At 46.0% G+C, this 18,147-nt stretch overlaps 1 protein-coding gene across 1 annotated transcript in view; it reads left to right on the top strand.

Moving 5' to 3' along the window:
- Window positions 1-556: 556 nt before the first annotated feature.
- The window catches only part of MAP3K9 (mitogen-activated protein kinase kinase kinase 9), a 68,158-nt gene continuing 50,567 nt past the window's right edge, over window positions 557-18,147 (top strand). Inside the window, exons 1-2 of the mRNA XM_012656308.1 lie at window positions 557-959; window positions 7,576-7,989. Coding sequence (XP_012511762.1) covers window positions 557-959; window positions 7,576-7,989 — 817 coding nt within the window. The remainder of the gene's footprint in view (window positions 960-7,575; window positions 7,990-18,147) is intronic.

Raw genomic sequence — 18,147 nt, 5'->3', positions numbered from 1 at the left:
GGCCGCTGGCTGGCTGGCCTGGCTGCTCCAACCGCGGCGAGAGGAACCTGTGCACGGGCCGGCCGCGGCCAATGGGAAGGCGGGCTGCGCGGGGGGCGGGCCGGGGCGCCGGGCGGCCGCGCCCCTTCGGGTCCGCAGGCTGGGGCGGAGCCAGGCCCACGTCAGGTGGTCCCCGGCCGGCGGGCGGTGCTGGGGGCGGGGCGGCGCGGCGCGGCGCGGGGCGGAGAGGGGAGCGGTGGCCGGCGGGCGGCGGCGGGCACCGGCTGCGCGAGCAGGTACCGCAGGCGGAGGTGGCGAGGCCGCCCCGGGGGTGCGAGCGGGCAGGCGGGGACTGCGGCCCGCCGCGCCACTATGCTGCAGTGAGCACTCGCGCTCGGCGCACTCGTAGCCCCGCCAGCCCCGCGAGCCGGCTCTCCCAGCCCCGCCAGCCCGGGCCCTACCTGCGGCCACCGTCGCGGGAGGGGGGTCCTCCCAGCTCCGCGGAGCCGCATGAACAATAGGCAGCGGCGGCTCCTGCGGGCGGCGGCAGCCCCGCACCCTATGGATCGGCCGCTCCATGGAGCCCTCCAGAGCGCTTCTCGGCTGCCTGGCGAGCGCCGCCGCTGCCGCCCCGCCGGGGGAGGACGGAGCGGGGGCCGGGGCCGAGGAGGAGGAGGAAGAGGAGGAGGAGGCGGCGGCGGCGGTCCCCGGGGAGCTGGGCTCCGACGCACCGCTGCCCTACTGGACGGCGGTGTTCGAGTACGAGGCGGCTGGAGAGGACGAGCTGACCCTGCGGCTGGGCGACGTGGTGGAAGTGCTGTCCAAGGACTCGCAGGTGTCCGGCGACGAGGGCTGGTGGACCGGGCAGCTGAACCAGCGAGTGGGCATCTTCCCCAGCAACTACGTGACCCCGCGCAGCGCCTTCTCCAGCCGCTGCCAGCCCGGCGGCGAGGACCCCAGTTGCTACCCGCCCATTCAGTGTAAGGCGAAGGCGGGGCCGGCACCCCGGCGTGGTGGGGGGAATGAGGGAGGCCTAGGGCTGGCCGGGAGGGAGGGGGCCCTCGCTAGGGTTAGGGTAGGGTTGAGGGGCTGGAGTGGGGAAATGCCTGACCTGGGTGTGGGTGGGTGTGCGCGCGCTTGGGCTGCAGGGGCTTTAGTTGGTGCAATGGGTAAGCTAGAGGCGCCGCAGGCCCTGCCTGGAACCTCGGGCGGTTGGGCTTCCTAACCTTCATCCGACTACCTCAACAGCAGCTTCTGATTTTCACATCCTGAAGCCCCAGGAAGAGGATCTCCCCATCTCCCACCCTCTTCCTCTCCTCTCTGCCCTCCCACCTCCCCCTCCCAAGTCTCGAAGGATTTCTGGCAAGCTGGTGGTTACTGTCCTAACCTTAGTCCCCAAATCCGGGACCTAGCCAACCTCTTCTATCACCTGTCTCCACCCCTTAAAGGCATTTGCTTTGAAAGGGGAGGGGGTGTCTCCTGCTGGGCTGTGCTGATCCTGAAGTCTGGGAAATGTGTGAACTCAGGCTGAAGTGCCTTTAAAAGGTGTTGATTTCTTGGATCCTAATCCTGTGTCTCAGAAGTTGTGCTAAGAAGGGTGTGTGTGTTGGGGGTGAGGGAAAAAAGTGATGGGCGGACACATGATTAGAGAGGGAAAAGTATGTCGGTCCCCCATGAGAGATCAGGAGTACAAGGTACATTGGCGAACTCCCCGTCCCTTGCAGCCAGGCTGTTTAGGCAATACATTTTCTCCTTTCTTCTCACCCTAGATCCTTGCCTATATTTGGAACTGGCCAAATCTCAGGGGGTCTATGCCCAGGGGTCCCTCCCAGGCCCTTTCTCCCAGTGTCCTCATTTTCCTCAATTTCCCAGGAGGCCCCTATTCCACACCCTGTAATGAAATTTTTTTTGTTCTTTCAAAGAAGTTAAATTGCCATTAGATCCCTTAATCAATTATACTAGGTCGTTTCAGAAGAAAGATGTAAATATCTACTAGCGCAGTTTACACCATTTTGTATTTGAGAATTTCCATAATTTTTCCCTGTTAAAAAGATATTATTAACATATATTTATTACAGTTTATTCCTTATTTTGTATACTCTGTATCTTAGTTGATTTTTTAAAAAAATCGTTACCAAGGGCCAACTTTAAATATTTAGTTTTTTAAAATTTCATTTTAACAGTTGTCTTTCTGGCCTTGAAACTTATTTTCACCTGAACAATTGTGTTACTTTATCTAAGATGGTTTTTTTACCACCACTTCATATCAAAATCATAACCTCTTTCCTTGTTTTTCTGATCTTCTTTTTCTATTGGTGTTTTGACTGTCAAATTGATGTTCAAATCTTTAGTTCCCTTTTTTTCTCCCTCTCGTTCAATTTAAAACCTCACAGTTCTGCATTTTGATCTTTATGATGCCTGGAGGTAACACATTATTTTAAATTGTTTCCAGGTACTCCATCATTTTGATACTGGTTCTGGTGAGATCAAGGCTAAGGGTCCTGGCATAGTGTTTTGAAATAGTATTGAAAATGAACTTAGTCATTTATTGGAAGAAATATGAATAGTCTGGCATGTTAGAAAACATTGTTTAGTTTTAAACATAAGTCTGATTTTGAGGTTCTTTGTGGGTGAAGTTTTGTGATTTTGTTTTTAGGGATAGTTTATGTCAGAGTAGAAGAGCTCTGTGAGGTTAGTGAGCAGAAACTCAGTTTCTTTAACACTTTGTGCTCCTGCTGTCAAAGCAGTCAGGAGTATTCATATGACTTAGGCTGAGAGAAACTATCCACAGAGAGCCAGGCATGGCAACACCTTCTTCATTAGGTGGCCAGGACTTATCTTTATTGTAAGAAAAGTTACAATAAAGTTGGATAGAGTGGATTCCTAAATGTGGAACCCAGATGATGAGAAAGAAGGAAGTACTTCGTGCTTTTTGAAAGAATTGACTTGAAGAGTATGGCATTTGAAAGCCCTGGTAAGTTTTTTTATTTGGCCTCAGCAGGAGTTCTGATCTTGACTGGAATGAATTCTTGTTAATTCAGAAAATTTGATTGCAGTCAGAAACTAATTATTGAGTACCCCATGAATGATAAATACTGTACTGTGTTAAATACCAGGGGATAAAGAAGTGATAAGATAAGGAGGTGCTCATAAAGTCACATAAGGGAGATTGGTAATGTAAATATAAAATTTCAGTCCAGTGCTTTGATAAAGATGAACGTGGGCAGTGCTGACAGGTGCATCTCTGATCTGCATGCGCTGTCTACCAGTTCAGTTAGTATCACTCAGAAAATAAAAGTGATTGACAAACCTGGTCTCCAAAGACTTGGAATAAAGTTGAACCACTGACAACTCTTCCCCAGAGTTACCTTTTGAACTTCCCCTCTGGGCATGCATTGTGACATATCGTGGATCATAAACAGAAGACACTAAGTTAAGCAATAATGTTCAGTTTTAGTTTCATATTATTGCTTTTTGAAGTGAAAATTTTGTTTCAAAATTTATTCAAAACAGAAGGGGAAATTATTAAATTTTGTGACAAAGAAAACATGTAATAGTGATATTATAAACCATCTTACATTTATATAGTGCTGTTATCCCCTCCAATATAGATATGTATGAGAATTTAGCTCTCTATGGATGACAAATATAAATAACCCAGGGGCTCACTTGTCTCTTTATTTTAGTGAAAGATGAAAAATGTACGGTTTCAAATTTATCATATTGGGAGACATAATTCTAGCTGTTAAAAAAATTTCTCTTATAAGAGAGTTGTGTCTGTTTTCAAACAGGGCATACATTAAGGTTATTATTAATTCATACTTCTCTTTCCTACATCCACTAGAAATATAAGGATGTGTTTTCAGATACACGTAAGATTTTTAAATGAAGTAAGGTGTATACCATTCACTTGCTCCAAACCCACCAGAATGTGCTTATACATTCATTCAGTTTCCAAGCATACAATTGGGAAGGAATCACATCTAGACTCCAAAAATGCAAGAAATATGGTTTTGTTCCTCATATTTGTGGAAATATCCTTCCACATAAACTGAAAAATGTGCTGAATGCAACTCGACCTGATTCTTACTTAAAACCAGGTCTTGACTGGAGCAGGGAAGGGGAGGAGAGCTGAACATACTCTGCTGCAACCGAAGGGCTAGTTCCTTAGTTCCTATCCAAAAGGACTTAGTAGAGAAGGAAAAAGAAAGTCTCCCTTTCCCTCTTCTCTTCCTGGGTTTTATCTATTTGAAAGTTGTGTTCTATATGTTTCTTGGAGGCTAGTCGTAGTATTTCTTTAACTAAATAGCAAGAACCTGAGATGTTATGTTCTACCCAAAGAGAGGTTATTGCTTTCCCTTCCCCACAGAGGTTTTCTGTCTTCTGTGAAATCCTCTGGAGGAGCTGTCCTTTCAGCACTCTAGTACTGAATTCTATCTTTTAAACACTCCAGCATTTAAATAAATATTTAACACCTACTGTGTGTTCACCACTATGCTTTAGACTAGAGAGAAAAAGGGAAGAATACAAGAGAAAATACAACAGCTAATTCTCTTAAGGAGAATTTAAATACTCAGTTGAGGAAATAAGATAACAAATACAAATTTTTAAATAGTCACCCATCTTTTCATCAATGTAAAAGCTGGCAGGAAAAAAATGACTGTTTCTTCCTTCCATGACCGAGGAGACTCTTCAGTTATACATTTATCTGAGAGGGTTTTTCTGATTTTTCTTTTTCTTTTTTTTTCTTTTGAGATGGGTCTCAATCTGTTGCTCAGGCTGGTCTCAAACTCCTGGCCTCAAGCAATCCTCCTGCCCTGGCCTCTTGAGTAGCTGGGACTAAAGGCACATGCCACCATGGCCAGCCTCTGAGACAATTTCTAATCTCTCTTTAACATAGACATATTTTTCTCATTCATGCAGATGACATCAGGCAAAATTAGTAATCAGTTGGGATTCATTTTAGGACTCAGAAACACTCAAGCTATTTTAAGCAAGAAAGGGAGTTAGCACAGGAAATTAGGTACTTACAGAATCACTGGTAGGGCTGGGAGAAGAGACTCTCAGCTGGACCTATACAGCCAACTCCCAGAGCATCAGAACCGGCCTACCCGGCAAGCTGCTGCTTCTCTGATTGGGAAGGTCCAGCATCAGGAGCTGCTGTTGAAGCTGTTGACTTCAAGAACACCCTGTTGCATCTGCAGCCCAGAGATTAGGCAATCACTTGGCCGTGAAACATTCCTCTCCACATCCACAGAGCTAGTGATTGGACACTGACATAGTATTGTAGAAAAATCCCACTTCTCTACAGCCTTGCTTGCCAGGGGAAGCATCAAAAAGATGGTTGTCATCTCACTTCTGCCTTTCAAAACTTGTGCATCTCATTGGCAGAACTTAATTCGCATTCAGAACTCTAGCTGTGAAGGAGGCTGGGAAATGTAGTTTCTAGCTTTGTGACCTCTGTAGTACTGAAAGGCATGCTGGGAGGATTTTGGGATGGAGGCTGATTGCTAGTCTGCAATATCTGCCACACCATTTATTCTTCAGGAAGACTCCTAGACGAGGCAGTAACCTTTTGAATGATTGGAACTTTTGGGGTCAAGATGAACTATATTTTTTGTATACCTAAAGACCATCCACTTAATTTTTCCTAAGAGTCTCCTTTGTGCAGACTGCCAGTTGCATAATGAAATACACATGAATATTAACCCCATATAGGATAGAAGTGCTATAATTAAGCAAGAACAGATTTTTTGGCACCACCAGCATCTGAGTGGAGAATGGAGGCGTCATGGGGCTGACTAAGTAAGGAAGGGAACAGCCAGCAGTGGGCAGTTCCTCTTTTGGTCTTGCCAAAAGTTCAGAAATATATCTTTGTTTTCTTAATTTTTTAGTAAAGTGTGATCAGTCTCTATATTTGCTTCAGAAAGTCCAAAAGTCCAATTCGATTTTTTTTTCCAGATCTGAATTTGGTTTGTTTCCTACTGAGATAGATTTTTTTCTTTTCATTTTATTTCAACAATCTATTGGTCACCAAATGTTTGGCGTGGCTAGTACAGTGGTGAATAGGTGGAGGGAATCTCTGCCTTTGTGGATCATGCAATCTAGCAGGACGACAGACATTGAACAAGTAATTAATTATAACCTTGATGAATCTTGCAAAATGGAAACTTCCACGGAAGTGTTTGATGGGGACTTGACCTCATTTGGTCTTGGGGTTAGAAGTTCCTCTGTGAAATTGATAATTAAGTTGAGCCCTGAGAGGTGAGTATAAATTAGCCAGGTAAAGATAAAAGAGACTAAAAAGATAGGGAACAGGGTTTCAGGAGAGAAACATAAAATTCACTTTGCTCATACAGCACTGAACACCACATCTAGCCCCACTTATGATCACTGGTATCTGTCCATGGAAGCCTTTCCAAACAGAGCTAAAGATACAATCAAGTGCCTTGGGTTCCAATGCTGGAATTGGGAAGGAGAGTGAGTGGCTGGTGTGACAACGTCAGCGATTGAACTGGGGTACAGACAACTGCTGGAGTGAGATGTCTCCAGTGAGGCTTCTTTCCTGTATATCTCTGTCACCGGGTCCTGGTTGAATCAAGTTCTGAAAGTCTCCCAAATTGACCCCGTACTCCCGTATTCATTGCTGGTGAGGTTTAGACCTACATACTGCAGTGGCCTCCTTAGTGGTTCCTTTTGCTGCAGGCTTTCTGTCCTGTAGGTTATATTCTACATGTGTGCCAGTATTGGTTTCCTTTCTAAAATACAGGTCTGTCAACACTCCCCTTCTGAAAGATGCACGCCTCCTATTGTTTACAATGTGAAGTTCAAGACCCTCAGAATGGCTTTAAAGATATTTCATGACCTGGTCACCCCCAGCAAGGCTTTGGGCCTCATCTCCTGTCCCGATGCATATAACCCAGCTGCACTGGACTCCCTGGAGTTCCTAGTGTACCGTATACTCTCATGCTCCATGTTTATGCTCTTTTTCTTCCCTCTGCCTGGATTGTCCTTCTTTTCCACACTGATTTCCTTTATTGCCTGATGAGATCCCTCCCCCCATTCTTTAGGGCCCATGTCAAATGCTGCCTTCCCTGAGAATCCTCTCCCTACTAACCCTCTCAGTCCTCTGTTCTGCTGTGGAGTTGGTGATTTTCCTAAGTCTCTGGTCATACTTCCGCAGAAGCTCTTCTTACACTATGGTTTGCTTGCTGTGTGTCTGCCTTGGCACTGGACTGTGTGCTTTGTACACTGAGTATGCAGTAAAGCTGAATAAGTCTCACAAAAAGGATCTCCCCCAGTGTTCCCTTTAAAGTGGTTGGTCTTGGTCCAGGATTCTGCATGATTTTTCAAGTGGAATTTATTTAATGAATATTTATTGAATATTCTTAGTGACTATGTGCTAGTCACTAAGGAAAATGCACACGAAAATAATTTATTCACAGTTTCTGCCCTTATGGAATTTACCTTATAATGGGGAGACAGAAAGGCCCAGTGAACAGACAACTTGCTAGGCTTACCATCCAGGTAAATGGGCGGTGCAATGGTGTTTTCAGAATGTTTTTGACGTTCTTTTTTTTTTCTTTCCTTTCTCAGTGTTAGAGATTGATTTTGCGGAGCTAACCCTGGAAGAGATTATTGGCATCGGGGGCTTTGGAAAGGTCTATCGTGCTTTCTGGATAGGGGATGAGGTGGCCGTGAAAGCAGCTCGCCATGACCCCGATGAGGACATCAGCCAGACCATAGAGAATGTTCGCCAAGAGGCCAAGCTCTTCGCCATGCTGAAGCACCCCAACATCATTGCCCTTAGGGGGGTGTGTCTGAAGGAACCCAACCTCTGCTTGGTCATGGAGTTTGCTCGTGGAGGGCCTTTGAATAGAGTGTTATCTGGGAAAAGGATTCCCCCGGACATCCTGGTGAACTGGGCTGTGCAGATTGCCAGAGGGATGAACTACTTACACGATGAGGCCATTGTCCCCATCATCCACCGTGACCTTAAGTCCAGCAACAGTGAGTATGAAGAGACAGGTTGGAGGGGCTAAGAGCAGTTGCAGACTCAGTCTGTGGCATCAGGAGGAGTGGATTCCTAGTGGAACCTTAGTGGGCAGTGAAACTCCTTGCTCAAATACATTCCATCCTTGCATTGAGATGTGGGGGTGGGGGATGGGTGCCAGGAGAGATTTGTTTAGGAAGAGAGGAATGAGGTACCTGGGGGATTTGATGTAATTTAGAGTTCGTATCAGCAAGTAAAATTGGCAATGTGTAATTCTGATATTCTGTGCAAAAAACACATAGATTTATTTTTCCACTTGAGGGAAGTTTATATGTAATCATAAGACGGATTTTCCTCTTTGTGGAACAACAGGTAAAGCAAACCTACACCACCTGTTTGAATTCCCCCCTAAACACCTCAATTTGAGAAACCAATCACAGAAGGGACTATGAGAAGAGGAGTATTGTTTAAACTGCGAGCCGATTTGGTGGCAATGTCCATTTGGAGAACATGACCTGGCTGGTAGCATTACAGACCTCCTGGTAGCCCAGGGGTGGTATTAATTAATTGCATACCTACCTAATGTTTACTAGCAGGGAACTGAAAAGTAACTGTTTATTAAACATCCAGAACCCATAAACTGGATTGTGAAGTAAGTGTTAGATATAATTAAATGGTGAGCTGGTAGAAGCTGCATACTTTCATGCTGGCTGACTCAGCAGGAGTAGGAATATGCTTCTCTTCTGGGGCAGTGTGTGCTCCTTCTTGCCTTAACCGAGTGGTAGAGAGGATGCTTAATGGTATGTGCTTAAAATCCTTTGAGCATCCTGTCCCAGAGAGGAGGGCATTTGCGTTGAAGGACTTTGGGGGTGGCTAGGGCCCCAGGGACTTCACCCTCTCTGCATCCTTCAGCTTTGAGGCTAGAAATCCTTCAGACTTTGTTTTCTTCCAAGCTGTTCCATGTGTGTCTTTTCTGTTGATGTTATTGTGAATCTGTTTACTTTAAAAAATATATTTAAAAATTATGTAAGTAGTGTTTGTTGTAGAAAAGTTAAAAAGTGCAGATAAAAAGAGAAAGTTAACCCATAATGTTTTCTCTTAGAACAACTATTACATTTGGCATATCATTCTAGACATTTTTAAAGCATATATGGTTTATAAATATGTGAATATACTGTTCACTTTACTTTCAAATAGCCTTTATTATCTTTATCTCTTCCACCTGTGCCTTTCTCCCCCTTAATAATAGAAAAATTTCTCCTCATAAGAATATGGAATATTAGATATGTATTTTAGATAGGAGGCATGTGAAGCATTTAAGTTCCATAAAATAAAATCTGGTTTCTCTTTTTCCCTTTGGCATTTTCCTATCTCTTTATCATATGGTTGTTTTCATCCCTCCTCCAAAATTCTATTCTTTAAGTGTATTAAATAAATTAAAACTTTTGGTGATGTCATTTCAAATAATTTCTGCTTAGAGATTGCTTTGGATGATGGAGTAAAAAGCAAATGTGTTAGTGGAAAGTGTGAAAGTCATGCTGAATTTTCTTTTATTTTTTCTTATATCCTTATGCTGGGAGAACTAGGCAAAGTGCTGTAATGTTACATAATCGAGCCCATTTAAAAAGTTGGGCTAGGATAATAGACTTGTAAAAGCTAACACTTCCTCGATGAAGTTTTGAATTTGAGTATAATTTCAAGCTATGCATACAAGGTTTTACCTTTTATGAGATTTGCATTTGGGAGTCTAAGCTCTTGGGAAGAAGGAAAACTACCTTGCCAAAGTTCTGCTGTTTGTAGGAGAAGGCAAGAGACCTGAATGTCATTCTGTAATCCAGGAGACAAAGCTCTGGCCCTTTCTTTGTCCTTAAGTGAGTTTTAGGATTGCCAAGGGGGAGCCTTCAGGTGCAGCGTGTTGTGGCAGGAGTTGGACTTATGCATAGGACAGTGTTTGAAAGGACCTTGTCAAGACAATGCCCAGAAATGTGCATGGTTGGTGCTGCTGTTCATGTCTGCTGTCAATCTCACATGGGAGTTGGGGTGGCACCTTGAAATTTGTCTGCTGTTGGATGTTTGCCGGTGATTGTACATATCCAATAGGAGCCTTGGTGATACCATTGTTCTTGTTCCATTATGGTGTGTGCATGACTTGAAAATCATTTTAGAAACGTTATGCCACTTCTTTGCCCATTGCCTCCAGTTTGGGAGTCATAACTTCTTTGTGTTTTGTAGAATTAGGAACACTGGCCCGTTTCCCTTGTTTTATTAGGGGTTTCAGAGAATTGGATTTTGGTCATTGTCATGTGAGGGCAGAATACTAGGAATTATATGTGTTAGTTGACTTTGAACCAAGAGAGAAGAGTATGTCTTTGTGGGAAAGAGAAAGTAGTTGGTGGTAAATGTATCGCCGTTATAAAGGTTCAGTAAAAAGTGATTTATCAAAATGTTTTATTATCCTGGTCACCTACTTTAAAAAGTCATTTGCAGTTCACTGACAGTGAACTGTATATGGCATGTGGTATCCTATGTTGATATATAATCTGCATTAAGTTTAGATTTGACTGTGTGTAGCCTAAAAAACAACACAAAATAACTGGCTAAACCAAGATATATACTTATTTGTCTTTGAAAATGAGTCTGGAGGATTTTAGGGCAGCCCTGCAGTGCCATCAGGACCCAGGCTCCTAGTTTTTACCCCGTCATCCCAGACCATGGCTTGCGTCCTCATTGTGGCCTGTGGTCTAGGGTGGCTGCTGGAGTCCCAGTTGCGTGGTCCAAGTCACAGGCCTGAAGAAGGAGGAGACGCAGAAGCACAGGGAAAGGGGCCCCACGTGGCTGAGTGGGGTCATTAAATTTTCGGAAGTCCAGTGTGACACAACTGCTTGGATTAATTGGCCAACATGCCGCGGTCACCTGGCCGTGGCTAGCTGCATAGGAGTCTGGGTTTGAAATGGAGGCTTTTATGCTGGGCGACAGTGGGCCCGGCTGAAAATCAGGGTCTGTTACCAAGGAGTCGCATGGCCGGTGGGGGGCGGGGGGGAGCTAGCAGTGTGACCAGGGACTCTTAATGCAGGACGAGCGCTAGGAAGAACTGTTACCGCAGGTATGTAGCGTCACACAGCCAGACAGGTTTACTCAGGCCCTGGGACTTGTGGCTCAGACCCCTGGTTTAACTGCTGGTTTATGTTGCTTCACCACATCACATCATTAACTGAAGCATCACATCCTCAAACTACTTATTAAAAGCCTCTGGCTATAAAAATGGATTTATGTGTCTCTGCTCCATCAAATGGGGGAAGACCAGTTCCTTGATTGTTAGCAAAGGCACTGGTGGAAGATGGTCTTTTGGTGGCAAGATTGTCCTTTTGGAGGTAGGTAGATGGATCTCAGGATTTTGTGTAATAGGTAGATAGCTTGGCATGAAGGCATTTGACAGAAGAATAGTTTAATAGTGGCCATTACAAGTTAAATAAGTAAAAGATGAGATATTATGAAGAAACTTTGGAAAATATAAAGATTCACCCAAAGTGAAGGTAGTCTTATTACTTTTATTTTATTATTAAATAATTCTTTCTTTCTCTTAGAAAACACAGAAGTAAAGACAGTGTGTCTTTTTCCAGTTTTTCTGTGCATTTATACATGTTTGTTTCTATCCCTAGATAGTACCCTAATAAACATATTACTTGTAGCAGGATTTTCTCCCTCCTCTTGTCAGCATATTGTCAGCCTGTGTCCCTAATCAGTACACTATCACCTGCACACTCCTGTTGGACAGCTGGGATATTTCACTGTGTTGTTTTCTGTGGCCCTATAGTGCTTCAGTTTCATATAATCGGGAATAACGTCATTCTGCTTGCAGGGCCATAGCATCCACATTTCATTAAGGTTTGATTTTTCTCCTGCCTATGCCTTCCTTAGGTTTTAAGCTACTCATTCTTAATTTTATAGCTGAAAGGGCAGAGGCAACTGGTGCACTGTATTTGGTTTGGGACTAGCCACGCCTGCCTTCTTCTCTTCAGATGTCAGCTTAAAGCTCTTGTAGGGTCTTTGCCACCTTGTCTTCCTCTTCTCTTCTAGAGGCACTTTCCCCTTAAGCCAAGCTGGTCTCCCCTCTCCTCCGGGAATATACCCCGTGCTTCCAAACCACTATGCTCACGTCACACTCACCCTTGCTCTGGGGTTAACCTTGCTTGCAGGGGTGCCCTCGCCTCAGCTCTCTGCCTGTCCACCCCTTTCCTAGTTTTCTGTGCTCAACTCAAACGTGGCTGCTTCTCCTTCCAGTAACTCAGCATGTGTCCTTGCTGTGATCAGTGCTAAGTAGTCATTTGCTAAACATGCATAACCTGGCAGTACATAGAAGACTACTAGAGTGACAAGGGACTAGAGCTGCTAGTCCAGTGGTTGCAAGCTCAAATGCCTTCCAGCCAGGGTAAGTAAATTTATGAGGCAGCTGGTAGGCATTCACGGGTCATAACAAGACAGAACACTGTGCTGGCCTGAAGGCCAAGCTAAGTTGCATTCCCCGGCCGCCTCTTTTGGTTGGCTGTGTTTTTAGGAGCATCCCTTATGTTTCCAAGTAGATTTTGTGCCTTTAGCTCCCAGCGTAGTCCCTGATGCATAGTAGGGCCCTCAATAAATGTATCGATAGAAGGAATGAATGCATAAATGAGTGAATGAAGTATCACTTGAACTGGTTTACTTACAGGATCTCAAAACGCAAAACTTCCCTTTCTCTTATCTGAGGACATCATACACACTTCACTTGCATGGAATGTGCTCTTTATCCTCATTAGAATCCCCTGGTCCTTGATCCATCCTAATTGTCTGAGTCCAACAACCTGTTTTGGATGCCCAGGTGTGACATTTTGATGGTGCATTTGTCACCAACTTTGAACACCTCTGCCTCCTCCTCTCTCTGCACCCTTGGTCACAGTGCTGGCTAACTCTCTGGCTGATGTCTCCGCTGCAACTGTTGCCAGCTGCCAGAAGCTGCTGGAGCAGGCCGCTGCGCCGCGCTGCCTGGATCCACCCCAGTCCGTTCTGTGCAGCCTCAGCTCTCCTTTTGTTCCCATCTGGGCACTGCCCATCGTGCTCCTCATGGCGCCCGTCCTGGTTTTGTTGAGTTGTTTGATTGCTGCTCCTCTTGCAGCTGGAGGCCCGTATAGCGTCCCCTTTATCAATTCTATGTCACGTGTGCTTCACGCTCTTCTCCAACCTGCTCTCGAAGTCCACGAGGCAGGACGCTGAAGGTGTGTTTTCATCAGTGCAAGGACAACAGAGCTTCCATCTCCCCCTTAGCCTCAGGCCGGCTGGCTCTGACATTCTAAGCCCTGCAGTGTTCCTGGACCAGACACTGGCCAAAGCCCCTGGGTGGGATTTCTCATGGCTGAGAGTTTGCTGGCTGCTAGACTTGGGGTTCCCTGTGACCCACCAGGTTCACGCTTTGGTGCCCCTGTTTCTACACATGTGGTAGAGCACATTCCACTTCATGAATGATGCCACTAAGGCACAGGCACCCTGGCCAGGGACAATATGGCATGACACTTGCCTAGAAAAGAATGAGGAATAGCCATAAAAGCAGTTTTTCCTACAGGAGAATAAAATAAGAAACCATAAAACATTCCCAGAGTGGATCTGGGAGGCAGCGAAGTATCAGCTGGAGAACCCAATTCCTGGTCCTTTTCGGGAGGTAAGTAAATGACTCTTTGTATACCTCATGACTGCATCCCTGATTGAGATATTTCCGGTGGTGCCTGGCTCATGTCCTTCTGAATCTCTTGCCCCATTATCCTCCTCATTGGGGTTCTTTCAGAGTGTTGGAGGATGACAGATGTGTTTTGAGGATTTTTCCAGGCAAAGGTGTATAAGCACTCAAGAATTGGATTTATCCTTTGGTTGCGGGAGGCTATACCTCAGGTTAGCTAGCAGCTGTCAGGCATGTTCCAGAGCATCGCGTTTGGTTGACGGATAGCATTTTCCATGAACGCAGAGACAAGTTCTGTAAGCCAAAATGCACACATAAGTGAATAAAACTGAAATGACGCAAATCACCAGCCAGGTGAACAGGACTCAGCAGAAGAAATCACCGTGGCCAGAGGGCTGACTTGCAAGTCTGGTTGCATCTCTCGGTTCTTGAACTTGACCTGGGAACCTTGGACTTTGGTGGCCATCTCCTGCACAAAGATGACTTTCTCTTATGGGCCATTCTGAGTGCTTGGTGTTGGAAATACAGCAGTCAGCAAAAACTGACACAGGCCCTGCCCTCAGGGAGCTCCCTGTGGGGTCAGGAAGATGGACCTTGATCAAAATAAAGTAACAGAAAAATGTAAAGTCAAGACTGTGCTGAGTATTATGAGAATGACTAAGAAAGAGACATGCCTGGACAAGAGTGTTGGAGGAGGATTTCCTGAGGAAGTGTGTTTCAGATGTGATCTGAAGGAGGGGGGAGGAGTTGATTAGACTGTGGAAGGGACAGGAGGGTTGAGAAGGTTAGCGGGACAGGCAGGCCCAAGTGCCCAGAAGAGCATGGCCTCCCGGGAGGCAAATGGCATCCTTGGTGATCCCTTTGGATTCTTTTACCTCCCTCCTTTCCAGTGGTTGGTGGAGCAGAGGGACCGCTGAGGAGGCTTCATGGGGGACATTGGTCTTGTGGGTCATGTGCCTTCATTTCCCCAGGGGTTGCTCTAGAGTCCTGCCTCCTCTTGCTTCCTGTTTGTCACATCTGGGGCTTCTCTGCAGCTTACTGAGTGAGGCAGGAAGCAGAGGGACCCTGGGCAACACTTAGGCACTCGTGGAGCTTGTGTCGGAGCTGGAGCAGATGATGATGCTGTGTGAAGGGTCTTGGTCAGGATTTCTGGACGATGAGCTCTTAGTTGCAGAAAATGGCCTTGGTGAGGGCTTGAGATCAAGGCAAGGTGGGCTTCAAAAGGTGTGTGGGCTCTGATTTCCAGAAGAATATTTAGCCTCTTTCCCTTTGCCTCTCTTTCCTCTGATTTGTGCCACTATTACCTAGACAATTTAATCAATTCTTCTCTTCCCTTCTCCACATCCCTCCCCAAGCAAACATGGTAGCAACTATGTAGTGACCACCTCTTGCAGGTGGCCTGTGACACTGTCATTGCTCAGGGTCAAGAGCTGTGCTTCCGGATCTTTAAGGAGATAAGAGTCTGCCCATCTCTCCTTTCCTCCATGTCTCTTGGCAAAATTTCTATTCCTTAACTTGGTGCTTCCCCTCATTCCTATGAGGTAGCTCAGGGTCACTTCTGGATAGGACACAAAGCAGTGTTGTCAGTGGTCTGGTTGAGCCAGGAAAAAAACAGCTGCTTCCCCAGGTCCAAGGAGCCCAGGTCTTTACTGTGGAGTCCCTGTCACTACCCTGACAGCCTGTCATAGAACCATGCTGTGTTCCTCTTATAAAGTGAGGATTGTCAGCACAGGGCCTGTGAACCCCCTGGAATCTATGCAGGTTCATTCTGGGGGGAAAGGCTTATAGCTTTTATTAAACCAAGGCTCAGAGAAGGTTAAACTTAATTGGGCATCTGTGTAAGAGGCGTTCTGGTGCAGTGGAAGGAATGTGGGCCCCAGGGCCGTCCTTGACATGACCGGCTGGGTGGCCTTGGGCACATCTTGTGATCTTTCTGAACTTCAGATGCCTCATCTGTAAAATGAGAGGTTTGGACGAAATGGTCTCTGAGGTCCTGCCCAGGACTTAGAGCGTGAATGTCTGTGTATTCGGGAGCAGGTGATGAATACGCAGTGTGTCTGCGTCTGTGTGTCCGGCTGCAGTGTGCTCAGGTTCCCCACTTCCGGGCTGCTTGTAGCAGGGGCTGGATCTCCTGAAAGGGGGTCTTCACTGAGTGGTTTAGTGGAGAAAACAGCTGACAGGAGTCCCCAGGTGCTCCCCTTCCCCATCACTGCCCAGGGCACAACAGATGGCCTTGCTGAGAGAAGATGCTCCGATCACATGAATCACGTTGTGGCTTCACAGCAAATCAAGGACAGTCCTCGTCTGGAGGCAGGACGCAGTTAGGTGAATGCCCCTTCTGTCCTTGGAGCTGAGCAAGGGGTGTGATGGTGTCTCTGACCTTTGCTGCTGCTGTGACTTACACTTGCTTCCTGCCCACTTTTCTGAAATGACACAGGCCTTTTTCAGACGGGGTTTAGGATTGCTCAGGTGGTTTTAACTGTGTGCCTCTGTATCCCCACCCACCAACAGACTTATAGGAGGACCCCGTCCTCCCGTGCAGTCCACTTTGCTCTAAGTGTGAGACATAGAAATTAGACATATTAAAAGCTATGGATTGCATGTCCTTTCCCTCCTAACTTCCTCAGGGTTTTTGCTCATTGTGGGAAACTTGGCAGTTTTGATCTGAGAAGAAAGCATTTTTCCTCTTAAGATTGACTTTGGGAACCTGTGTGGTCTAGTGGGAGGAGCCCTGACTTGGGAATCAGCCAGGCTCGGATTTAAGCTACTTCTCAAGCACCTGACTCTGGGCATGTGGTTAGCCTCTTGGAGCTCCAGGAAGGTCATCTGTAAAATGTGGACAATATAGAAAAGAGCGGTGTTGTTTTCAGATGGCACAAAATAGTATGCGCCAAGTATCACGCAGGCACTGCATTCAGTGAATGGCGCTGTGCTTTTTTCCCTCTTTCCACGGAGTAGGAGAAACTTCCGTTCCTTTTTATTTAGTCGTACACAGGATAGGGCTGGATTTCCCTTCTTAGCGGTGTGAGGATTTTAGGCAGCCCTGCACGGCCTTTGCAGCCAGCCATCCTGCTGAAACGGGTGGATTTATTTCAGCTGAAGCCACTGAAAGGGATTAATCCCCACCAGCCCTTCTAACTGTGCCAGCCTGTGCCTCTTGCTGCCTCTGGACCCGGCCTTAACTCGAAGTGCTCAGCCCCTGAAAAATGCTGCCTTGTCCTGTCTGTTATGGCCTCTGGCCTGATCAACTGGGACAGCCGGCCAGTTTTATGGCTCTGCTGGACTCCCAGTTGGTAATTAAAATGCTTTCGCCCCAGGAAGAAGGCGATATGTTTATCTCCCTCACTTCTCTGCTGCATCAGTTCTGCTTTTTTCACATCCCCTCCTGACTTCCCCACGTCAGCTTGACATTCTTGCTGCACAGTGTCTTTGAAGACTCTGAAATATTCAGGGCGGGCCAAAGACGTCTTATTTTGAGTTTTGTGGTCTTATTTTGGAAGGTGAATGGAGTGCCTGTGCCCCCCTTTTCCATCTCTGTGTAACAGCTTTATTTCCTGCAGCTATTCCCCAAAATCTGGTCGTGCCCAGCACTTAGGAGATTCTCAAGAAATGTTTGTGGTTCTGATCATCCTGGATTCCAGCACTGTGTCTTCTCCTATGCATATCCCTTTTCCCTACAGACACTCTCCAAACAACACCAGACGTCTTCTCCTTCAGTGCCCACTTTTAATGATGCGAACCTTGCTTTCCATTGAGATGAGCCCAGGGAGTTCTGGGTGAGACTGGGTTTGAGTCCTGCTTGGCCCTGTCACTTGCTAGCTGGGGACCTTGAGCAAATGACATACTCTCTGTGCCTTAGCTTTTGCAGATGTTAAGTGGGAATAATTGTATTACCTATCTTATCTTACGGGGTAAAAGTGAGGATTAAATAAGATAATCTAAGTGAAGCTCTTAGGGCCTGGCACATAGTAAGTGCTCAATATATTCACCATTTTTATTGTAATTCCAGTTGCTACCCTTGTTCCTGCAGTATTTAGATCACAATTTAAGAAAAGTCAGTCTCCTTCACACTCTAAACCCCAAGTGTACTTCTTAGAAGCAAATGCAATTAAGTTGGGTTTTTTTTTTGTTTCCTTTGATAACTTATTTCTGTGAAAACATGGAAATCCCAACAGGATTCTTGACAGCAAAAGTGTTACTGTTTATCTTCCTTTCATCTTCCCCTGCTCCTGTGTCCCCCTCCCCTTTCCTCTCCTCCCTCATATCATGCATAATACAGCAGTCCAGGTGTTTGTCAGCAATTCCAATTTGCTAAGAAATCTTTCATTTTTTTGTCCCTAGTTCCTTTCTGGATGGACTCAAACTCCTTTACTGATGAGCTGTGTTTGCTCTCTTCAAGCCCTTGCCTTTATAGAGCTATTTCATAAGCTTTTTCAGGAGCCTGGGACCCTGGGTGTTCCTTGGAGTAGCT

This window comes from Propithecus coquereli, unplaced genomic scaffold (genome assembly GCF_000956105.1).
Source record: "Propithecus coquereli isolate 6110/MARCELLA unplaced genomic scaffold, Pcoq_1.0 Scaffold5, whole genome shotgun sequence".
NCBI lineage: Eukaryota > Metazoa > Chordata > Mammalia > Primates > Indriidae > Propithecus > Propithecus coquereli.
This window is presented reverse-complemented; position numbering and strand designations above follow the sequence as displayed.